Source organism: Cyprinodon tularosa, unplaced genomic scaffold (assembly GCF_016077235.1).
Source record: "Cyprinodon tularosa strain WSP-4 unplaced genomic scaffold, ASM1607723v1 ctg66, whole genome shotgun sequence".
Lineage (NCBI taxonomy): Eukaryota > Metazoa > Chordata > Actinopteri > Cyprinodontiformes > Cyprinodontidae > Cyprinodon > Cyprinodon tularosa.
Window position 1 is genome coordinate 652,534 of NW_024039407.1, and position 10,656 is coordinate 663,189.

A 10,656-nucleotide genomic window follows, 5' to 3' on the forward strand; every position below is an offset into this window, starting at 1 on the left:
GTAAACACAGTCTACGCTGTTTAATGCAGCTGATGCTTTCATAACGATAACAAAGTCCTATTAAAAGCGTTCTGGTTGATTTACACATTTTCTCCCCAAAGGAAAGACCAAACAATGTAAAAAATGGCTGCTCAGGGTCTACAGATGACGACCTCAATATTACTCCTGACGGACAAGTGCTACAGGTAGTTTTCCTGATCGTACATCAATCTAATCTCTCAAACCTTTTTTTTTTTTTTTTTTTTTTTAAGTTAAAAGTACAGATTTATTTTATTTTGATTTTATGGACTTCAAGAAAGTTTTTTTTTCTTTAAGATATTGTAAGGATCATCATAGCTTCCATGTTGAAAAAAAGAGTAAAAACAGCTTTAATTCCCTATAGAATTCATTAGGTATTTTTGAATTGAACTGAATTGAATCCTATAACAGAAAGTTGGAACTAAAGATGAAATGTTATCACTGTGATCAACAGTACAGTAAACAGTCTTTGATTCTATGATCTGATGGTTTTGTGCCGTTTTCTAAAACCATTGGTCCAAATAAGGTGGTGATGGTTCTGGCTCTGACTTGGACTCGTCTGGTGTTTATAATATGCTGATCAGGGAGAGAAATTCCCAGGCCAAGTGCTTTCTGCCGTGCAATGCAGTTCCCACACCTCTCTGCCATAGCTAGTGTTGCAGTTTTTACCAACTGAGACTAATAAAATCGAAGACCTTGTCTTGGTCTTGACCTCTAAAGGTTTTGGCCTTGTCTCGGTCTCAGCACTCTTTGGTCTCAGTTGGTAGCGTCTTGACAACAACACTAGTCATAGTTCCAAAAATATTTCCTAGAATAAAAAACTGTCCCTTTTTTTGTGTGTGTGAAATTTTTTGCCTTTATTTTCAGTACAGCAACAGGATAGGACCAGAGACAGAAAAAGGGAAGACATTAACCAATGTGCTTCACGTTCAGGATTCAAGGGCTAGAAATTAGATCCAATCTTAAAATGAAAAGTTTTAACTTAAAAAAATGCTTTTATTTTATTAACCACTCTTTTTGCTTTTGCTTTCAATATGGCCTTTAAAAGCTCCTAACTATCAAAGATTGCTTGGTATAGCAAGCATTTTCAAAGAAAGAGAGACCCATGTCCAGTTCTTGCTCCATTGCCAGAGTTTTTTTTTAAACATAAGAATAGAAAATAAAGCCTTAAAACATTAGAAAACTTCTTTTTTAAAACATTTGACACAACCATTTAAAGGAGTCATTACATGGAAATATGTATTTTTTCACTTTTAAATGTTCATGTTGTATCTGGGTTCAGTTAAAACCGAAAAGTCTAGTGTAAAAACGGCTTACAATGTTTTCTTTTTTTAAACCAGAAAATCCCACAATAAAGCAATTTGTATGCATGAAACAAGTGGAGCGATATGGCAATTGCCATACTGCTACACTTGTGAAAGTAAAATCTGTTGGGCTCTTTTTGGCATCAAGACAATTATTCTTATTGCCACATTGCCAGACAGGACACTGTAAAAAAAAAAAAAAAAAAAAAAAAAAAAAAGAAAATCCCACAAGGGCGTGCTGGTCACACAGCAGGGTATTAGTCCTCCTCCTTGATTCACATCATCATGGAAGGATGCTAACAAATGACTGCCTTGCTAATACCTCTTCCATCTCTGTTCCACCAAAAAATGGTGATTAAAACAATTAGAGACTACCCTTTACCTATTGTGTAAAACACTATGAAACAATGAGATATAAACCATAGCAAACAGCTGATATGGCTAATTCTATGTCCACACAGGAACACATATACACATATGTAAAATTCTTCAGTGTACCCTCCTGAGGAAAAGAAGGTGTCCTCTGCTCTAATTATTTATTTGTTTTTGACCTAAGAATGATTAAATATTAGTTTAAAGATTATCTCAATAGGACTGCAGATGTAAAATAACAAGTCAGAATTGTATATTGTGAGTAAAACAAAATGAAATAATTGCAATATATCTTTGAACTTTTCTTAAAAAGATCCCTGATTCTTGTGGCCCTTGAGTATTTTGAAATAAATTATGAAAAGTTAGAACACATCTGGTGCAAAGACTGGAGACTTTTACATGTTTAAGTCTGTAAAATGTCTCAGATCAATCCAACTGGACAGAGAACATTTTTAAAAATCACTTTTCAACACTAGCCACAGATTGTTAATTGGATGCAGGTCTTAACTTTAACTAGGACATTTAAGCTTTTTTAACTTCTTTAATCACTTCGATCTAAACCTGTGCGCTGTGGCTCTTAGAGTTAATGTCACGTTACCCAATCTTGAGTCTTTTTGCAGCCTCTCTGAAAGGTTTCTATCCCCAGATTTCCCCGTGTTTTGCTCCATCCATTTTCCTACGAGTTTTGACCATTTTCTCTGGCCGTGCTGAGGAATAAAATCTCTCCAACATGATTTTACTGCGGTGATGCTGTATTTCAAATATAACTGCATTCATATTGAGATTAAATGACGTGCAGCTGAAATCTGTTTGTTAATAAGGTGGTGAGAAGTTTATTAATCTTTAGCAGAGTAAAGATATTTAATAACAATTGCATGTCATACCTTCAACATTTTTTATTTTGTTTAAAAAAATTCATATTTTTATACTTTGTGTTGGAAAATATAATTTCAAATCCTTTTAAGTTGTTCAAAATCTTGACAAAATGTGGAAGGAGAACTTACACTTTTCTCCAGGAAGAGTTAGAGTAAAATAAACTTCTGTGGATTGAGTTATATTTTAATTTAGCTGTATATTAAATTTATCAAATGTTTACCAAACAGATCAGCCCTGTGCCAAACACTCATCCTCTTCTGGTGTTTGTTAATCCTAAAAGTGGTGGCAAGCAGGGAGAAAGGTGAGCTCCAAAAATGTATGACTTTATAATAAGAAACTTCAATTTGATCACAGTGTTGAGCTTGTTTTGTTTTCCTTTTATATTTCAGAGTCTTGCGTAAATTTCAGTATTTGCTGAATCCAAGGCAGGTGTACAACCTTTCCAGTGGTGGCCCTGGAGCAGGGTGAGTCATTTCAGACTGTATTCCTCAGCCTTGTTTTCATGTCCTGCTTGTGAATTTCACACTATCATCTGAATTTCAGGCTGAGTTTCTTCCGAGACCTGCAGGACTACAGAATTTTGGTGTGTGGTGGAGATGGAACAGTTGGGTGGATTCTGGACGCAATAGGTTAGCTTATTGCGGGAATCTTTTTTCTTTACTAAACAGATTGCTTTTACGCATTTCCTTTACTTTGCCCGTCTGTACTTTTCTTGCAATCAGATAAAGCCAATCTGCCAGCTCAACCTCCTGTTGCAGTGCTTCCTCTGGGCACAGGAAATGACCTTGCAAGATGTCTGCGTTGGGGTGGAGGTGAGAGCAGGTCCGTACTTTACAAAAATGCGTAACATTTATGCACAGGAAGTAACTCCGTGTTTCCTCTGTTTTTTTTTTTTTTCTTTTCTGCAGGATATGACGGTGAAGATCTGGCTCGTATTCTGAGAGACATCGAGAACAGCTCTCCGATGCCGATGGACCGCTGGAACGTGCAGGTTATACCGGATGAGATCCAGGAGAAGGGTGATCCAGTGCCCTATGAGATCATCAACAATTACTTCTCAATTGGAGTTGTGAGTTTGCCAGAAATGTGTCACACAAGGGGAAGTAGGTCATTAGATTCTATGTTGTTTATTCCTGTTTTGTGTTGCATCGGCAGGACGCCTCTATTGCACACAGGTTTCATACAATGAGGGAGAAACATCCTCAGAAATTTAACAGCAGGTAAACCCACTCACAGTCATAAAAGCATTGTTAAAAAGAACAAAACAATGCAATGTTGGTGAACAGCGTCTTCAGGCTGAGCAGCACAGGTGTTTACAGCAGCTGCAGCTGTGTCACCTCAAGACTTCTCTTCCTGAGAGACGGAAAGCGCCAGTTACACCTAAAAGACACACTTTTTTTTTTTTAAATCTGCAGAATGAAGAACAAGCTGTGGTATTTTGAATTCGCCACTTCAGAAACCATCTCTGCTTCCTGCAAGAAACTCAGTGAAAGTTTGACAATAGAGGTGAGCACGTTTCACCAGAGGCACCTGGATGGGCGTTTTTTTATCTTGTAGATAACCGCTGCTAATCCCTCTTTCTCTTCCTCTCTCTCCATCAATTTGTGACCTGCAATTGTTTTACCAGTGCTGTGGCACTCCTCTAGACCTCAGCGCTCTTTCTCTGGAGGGGATTGCTATCCTAAACATTCCCAGCATGCACGGTGGGTCCAACCTATGGGGGGAGACCAAAAAGGCAGATACTAAGGGCCAGGCGAGTCAGGAAGAGCCAGACGTAATTATCAACCCCGAGATCCTGAAAGTGACTTCTCAAGGTAATTTCTAATAGACAGCATCAGCTGCACTGAGTGGTGAAGTAACCCCCCCATCCCCTACCATGTGACTAGAGTGCAATATTGAGGTTCTTTGCTCTGCAGAACCCATTAGCTAATTGTTTTTAAGCAAAGCCAAATCCAGATTTCCTGATTGCAGCTGCTATCAGTTAAAAAGCTCATAAACTGAACATCCAGCACAGACACAACAGCAAACCACAAACTGACTAAATCCCAGTAAAGTTCGCCTGCCTTAGGGCCTGTTCTCAATTGGCTGCATGTGAAAATACAAAAAACAGACACACCAAACCAGCTCTATACCACCAAATAACCATTTGGATAGGTACACCATTTACGTATTTTACTGGAAAGCTCTTTTCTGTTGTTGGAGTTGGTTTTCCCTTTATTTTTTGCTGCCAGAGGCAGGTGTACATATACATAAAAAGCCTTCATCGGTAGTGAGTTTCCACCCACATCACTTAATTGCAGTCAGTAAATCATATCCTGCCTCTGTAGAGGCTGCAGAGGATCCCTCTCTCCATAATGCAGAGAGTGATCGGTACATTTTGTTTCTGATGTAATTTGTGAAAACAAGAAAGCTTTTGTCAGCAGCAGCAGATGTTTGTGTTATTCTCTATTCTCATAATTTCAGACGTTTTGCAGAGGTGCTAAAGTTAGCATCGGGGCTTAAAACTACATGGACTTTAATTAAGCTTTATCTTTCTTTGTCCTGTTAGAGGTGGTAATGCTAAGAGGCGGGTAGTAACTGGTTACATCTTCTCAATAACATTTCCTTCAGTAACTTCTAGGTATAAATGTACTTTATGTATTTACTGTAGGTTTCACTTTAAGTAATATCCTTGTGAGAGCATCGCTGCTTATATAAATTTCTGGGTATTTGACCCAATATGTGTCACCTGACCTATTCAGAGTTCAATCAAATAGAAAATAAAATAAAAAATAAAGTAAAAAATCTAATTTTGTAGATGTAAGTTCTTTATCCTACCCTTAATATACATGCATTACCTACTTAATTTTATGAGTTTATGTTTTCAAACTTATTTGAAAAAATGTTTCTTTTGCGCAATTTTTTTAGTTAATTAATTTGTAATCATGTTATTTATTCATATTTGTACTTTATCTCATTCCTTTAAAATACCATCATCTGCACTTTATTCTGTATGATTTTAAACATTAAATCAGATATTATGAGCCAGCATTTACTCATTACTCGAGTTGCCATTTAACTGCTTTTTTAATTTAACTTCAGTAACCTTTTGAATAACTGCTTTTTTAATTTTACTCTAGTAAAATGTTAAAGCAGTGCTACTCTTATGTGCTTACATTTTTCTAGTTACTGCAATCACCTCTATCAATGATTAAATGGATAAATGTCAATAGTTTGAAATAAGTCAAAAGAAAAAAAAACAACCTTTGCAGTCAGTTGGATTGGCATTCATTCTGCAGAAACCTCTCAATACTCCTTTTTGGCCACTTGAGGGCGAAAGAGACACACTTTTTAACCTAACATCCAGCTTTCAGGTTTACTTTAGCAGGTTATGGCCACTTTAACTGGTAAATCTGCTGCAAAGGGGTTGGACACCCAGTTTTCTTCAGGACTGATTTAGTTCTTTACAAGCATGGATTCAATGGGGTTCTTGAAGCTTTCCTTGGGATTTTGGTCCATATTGATACGAAAGCCTCAAAAGCTGCAGATTCTGTTTCACATTCAACAACATCCCATGGATGCTGTGTTGGATTAAGATCTGGTGACTCTGGAGACCTTCAGAGTACAACAAAACACTGAAGTAATATCTGCTTCATGTCAGTGAATGTATTTATGATAATTTGTGTTGGTAAAAGTTTAAGTTTAAAATAAACAGTTATAACTTTATACATGGGAGTGAAAAACCCTTTTATTTAATCCCTTCAAACCAGGAGGAAAGTGCTACTGTGAGGATTTGAGACATTTTTACAAATGTTGATGGATCAATGCTTCCAAAAAACAGCTGCAGTTGTGGGTCGACCCCCATCTGCAGTGGTCAGTATCAATTACAAGCAGTGTTGAACTGGAGATGGAGTGTTGGCCAGCTAAGGCTGATGTTAATGCAGAGCGTAGGCTGGATGCAACAGAAGAGTCACTGTAGCTCAAAGTTGTTGCAGAAAATAATGCAGATTTTTGAAGAGTTGAATAAAACAGTGCATCACTTTATGTTGCTGCTGACCAAATAGGGTGTCCGTGCCTTTCCCTGTCTATCACCACCATGGATCTGATGGATAGGATCCTTATATTATAGGATAACTTTCTGTACCATAAGGATCAGTGACTTTTACAGTAAAAATAAAATTTTTCCATTATGTCACGCTAAATAAAACCTTTTTAGAGCTCTATTGGTTATATGACATTTTATTAAAAACCAAAACTCATAAGAGAAGACATTTATTTAGGTTTCATCATACATTCATCAGGCGAACATTTCTGGTTTATGAGAAGCCATCCTAAATAAGGTTGAGGCTTTTTGCAAACCCCTGCCTTAATACAGACCATCTACCTGACCATTGCTGCAGACCAGCCTTTCGTGGCTTTGGCCATGATATGGCAAAGTAAAAACCGTTTAGAACGGTTAAAGAAGCACGACAAATGCTTCAATGTCCAGTCTTCAAATGTCCCAGATCACATTCATATCAAGCATCTTACCCCCAGATTCCACATACTCCGTCAGCGCTCCGCTCCGCCCCGCTGACGTACGTCGTGCGGAGCGCTTGTCTTTCATGGAAATCAATGAGAGCTGTTCCACATCCACCGCTACTCCTCCGCACGTCTCCGTCCACATACGTCTTCTCCGTCCGTCACCGACAAATTACGGAGCCGAGCTATTTTTTGCTCCGCTCCGGTCCGGCCAGGTCAAGATCCGCAATTGCAATCGCACCAAACAGGAAAAAGAACATCGACAAATTCCGGTTCGTCAAATTAAAATATAGTAGCAACAGATTGGTGACTAGAAATTAGAGCACAATTCTTATAAATATCTAAAAAAAAAAAAAAAAAACTAACACCGTTTATTTAAATGATTGGATCCAAACTATTGGTTATTCACCAACGAGGAAGCAGATTTCTCATCTCCATCAAAATATTTATTTTATACCAAAGGGACTTAAACTTTAATGAAATCCATTCAAAAGAAACTTCTTATTACAGGAATGAAAAGAGGTGCTGAGTTGTATAGAACAAGTTCATTAAAAAAAAGCAGTATTGAATTATCCTTATCTCAGTTACAAAAATCTACAAATATATATATATATATATATATATATATATATATATATATATATATATATATATATATATATATATATATATATATATATTTGGGCAGAAACTGAACATATGCTGGATGATGGTGGGATTTTTTTAATATGTCATATTAAATTAAGCGCTCACAGGGTTCATACAGGAATGAGTGACTCTAATTTAATGCTATTTAAATGCTATTTGAAATGATTTTAATGCCATCAACAAGAACCATGTACACAAGTTATTAGTGTACATGAAATATGAAGGAGCTGTAAGCAGAGTTCCAAGACTCCTGTATGTAGGCCTATGTAAACACACACACACACATATATACGTATATATATTCTCTAGCTTTTTCTCCGCCTCGAGCTTCCTTTCCGAACATACGGCTTTATAAACAGTTCCACGCAAATTAACAGCGATATAATATATCTGACGAAATTGTTTTTAGAAGCATTTTTATTAAAGAATCATAAATGCAACGATAAACATATTTAATTAATTTTAGTGCCAATTAAGGGCTTGACTAAAAAAAGAATTATGAATTGTAATTATTTTTAATGATCCGCGGAAACCCTGGTTCATCTGGCGCATGCCCTCTACGATCTCCAAGGAACTCAGAGCGGAGCGGAGGGGACCACAGCGGCGGCTGTAGGCTTTGCTTTGTGCAGGCGGTCTGGAGCGCAGCGGGGCGGAGCGGAGCGGAGCGCAGACGGAGTATGTGGGATTTCAGGGTTAGGGTTGTTCTGGACAATCCAGTTTGAACCAAGAAGGCTCCACCTCCCAACTTATAGATCATAAATTATTAGACTCTTGTTAATTATGTTTTGTTTTTCTTTTTCACTGATAAAAAACACTTAATCTGGATTTTGACAAAACTGAGCTGATCTTTTCTGTTTTTAGACATCAGTGACCGCCGACTGGAGGTGGTTGGCCTGGAAGGAGCAATGGAAATGGGACAGATATACACCGGACTCAAAAGTGCTGTGAGGCTTGCTAAAACTTCACAGATCACCATCCGGTATGAACGAGTCTCCTGTTGTTTGTCAAGCCTAAAATCCCATAGTGAGAACAGCTCATAGTTAAGGTAGCCACAGTTCAAAGAAGCTGCTTTACATTTATATAAGCATTGATGACAGCTCTTTTTAGTATCGTAAGTACCTATATGAATAATAATGGCTCCATGCAACCTGCTGATGTTCCTGTTTTTCACACCCAGGACAAAGAAACCATTGCCAATGCAAATCGACGGAGAGCCATGGATGCAATCTCCCTGCACGGTAAATAACACTTTGAAACATCCTTAAAGCTGTAGTGAAGCAGGGATTTCTGATACTTCTTTAAAAGGATTAAATAACGTCATCTACAGTTTAATATCTAAAGATATACTAAATATGTCCTAAATATTTTCAGATTTTACAGATAGTCATTCATTTCTTCACACAAACACTTTGATTTTTAAGAAATGTATTTTATTAAAGTTAAACATAAGTTAATGATTTGGCAAATAGAATAAGATTTTTGCTATTAAAGTAAACAAAACTCCATCCACATTGTCCTTTTCCCAAATGTATTTGTCTAAATGAAGGGAACAACACTTATTTCAAGACATTTTGGCTAAATTTTAAATACATTTTTGAAGGGTTTTGGGGTTACAAAGTCTTTAAGTAAATATTATTATTTTTTATTTTAAAATCAATCTGCTTTTATAAAACATGCAGAAACCCTGTTTCATACACATTTTTAATCTCTGCATTAGCTTTAAAATGTTTGATTTAGTTTGTCTTAAGCACAGAGGGTTTTACATTTTTGTTGTTTTTCAGATTCATATCACACACAAGAATCAAGCAAGCATGTTGATGGGTCCTCAAGCCAAACCATCAGGTTTCTTCAAATAAAACTGACTCTCTTAATGCATGTTTACTCTATAATCAGGACTGACACTTTTTGATATAGAATCAGTGTATGATCTAGTATATTTGCATTATCAGAAAGAAAAAGTGATCTTCCAAACATTTTGTCTCTTTAACACACATTTCAAGCATGGCTTCATATGAATACAGGCAGAATTGTAAGCTATGTTTGGATCGTGGCCAAAAGAATCTTGACCAAACTATCTCAGTGTTTTAGTTTTACTCTCCACTCCTGCTCTTTCTAATCTTGACAGTGGGTGGAGGTGCTGCTCTTTAGACACCTTAATAAAGTTTAAAGTGGCTATGATTTTAAATAGGACAGCTATTTGGCTTCATGTGCCTTTTCTATCTGTTCTGTTCTGATTAGATAGAATTTCTGTGTATTTTTGCACTTGGAGCGTTGACCATGTAGTATTCCAGCTTTATTGTGGCTGTAAATTTGCTCTGAAATGTATGTCATTCAAGGAAAAAAAAGGTGCAGAAACAAACTCCTTCATTTCAATTTAAGGCTTAAGATATTTTTTTTAAACTAATTTCAGAGATACTTGAAAGTGTTTTTGGGGGAGCAGAAAAGCAAGCATATTTTTGTTCCTCTGTTTTCTAATTTTATGTGGACCAAATTTGGTTTGTCTGAGTTTTAATTAGAGCAGAAAGTTATTCTTTTAGAAACTTCAGTAATAATCAGCACACATTCTTTTCTGAATGTGTTAAAGATATAGACTATTGAGTGGGGCTATTTATTAAAGTATATAGTCTATTTAAATGCTTTATCAGCTGTAAGATTTCAGTATATAAGCAGAATGTAAAAGTAATAACTCAATGTAATCATAATAAATTGTCTGGGCTTCAGTTTGTGTTGTGCTTATTTTACATCTATTCAACATAATGCTGTAATTTACCCATTTCACCTCAAGGGGGCAGAATTCCCCTTATGTATGTATCAATGAAATGCTTCTTTTTCTATGTTAAATCAAGATGTTGATAAGTTTACTCAGAATTGGTTGATTTATGGTCCCATTACTCTTTTTTTCTGCTCGAGATTTTCCAGGATAACTAAATAGCCCCTT

At 36.5% G+C, this 10,656-nt stretch overlaps 1 protein-coding gene across 1 annotated transcript in view; it reads left to right on the forward strand.

The window, feature by feature from the left end:
* Window positions 1–10,438, forward strand: part of dgkaa (diacylglycerol kinase, alpha a) — a 32,876-nt gene extending 22,438 nt beyond the window's left edge. The window contains exons 13-24 of the mRNA XM_038309380.1: window positions 102–185; window positions 2,798–2,871; window positions 2,960–3,034; window positions 3,114–3,199; window positions 3,293–3,382; window positions 3,479–3,639; window positions 3,726–3,790; window positions 3,986–4,076; window positions 4,198–4,384; window positions 8,580–8,697; window positions 8,896–8,956; window positions 9,500–10,438. Coding sequence (XP_038165308.1) covers window positions 102–185; window positions 2,798–2,871; window positions 2,960–3,034; window positions 3,114–3,199; window positions 3,293–3,382; window positions 3,479–3,639; window positions 3,726–3,790; window positions 3,986–4,076; window positions 4,198–4,384; window positions 8,580–8,697; window positions 8,896–8,956; window positions 9,500–9,574 — 1,167 coding nt within the window. The 3' untranslated portion in view covers window positions 9,575–10,438. The remainder of the gene's footprint in view (window positions 1–101; window positions 186–2,797; window positions 2,872–2,959; window positions 3,035–3,113; window positions 3,200–3,292; window positions 3,383–3,478; window positions 3,640–3,725; window positions 3,791–3,985; window positions 4,077–4,197; window positions 4,385–8,579; window positions 8,698–8,895; window positions 8,957–9,499) is intronic.
* Window positions 10,439–10,656: the final 218 nt, after the last annotated feature.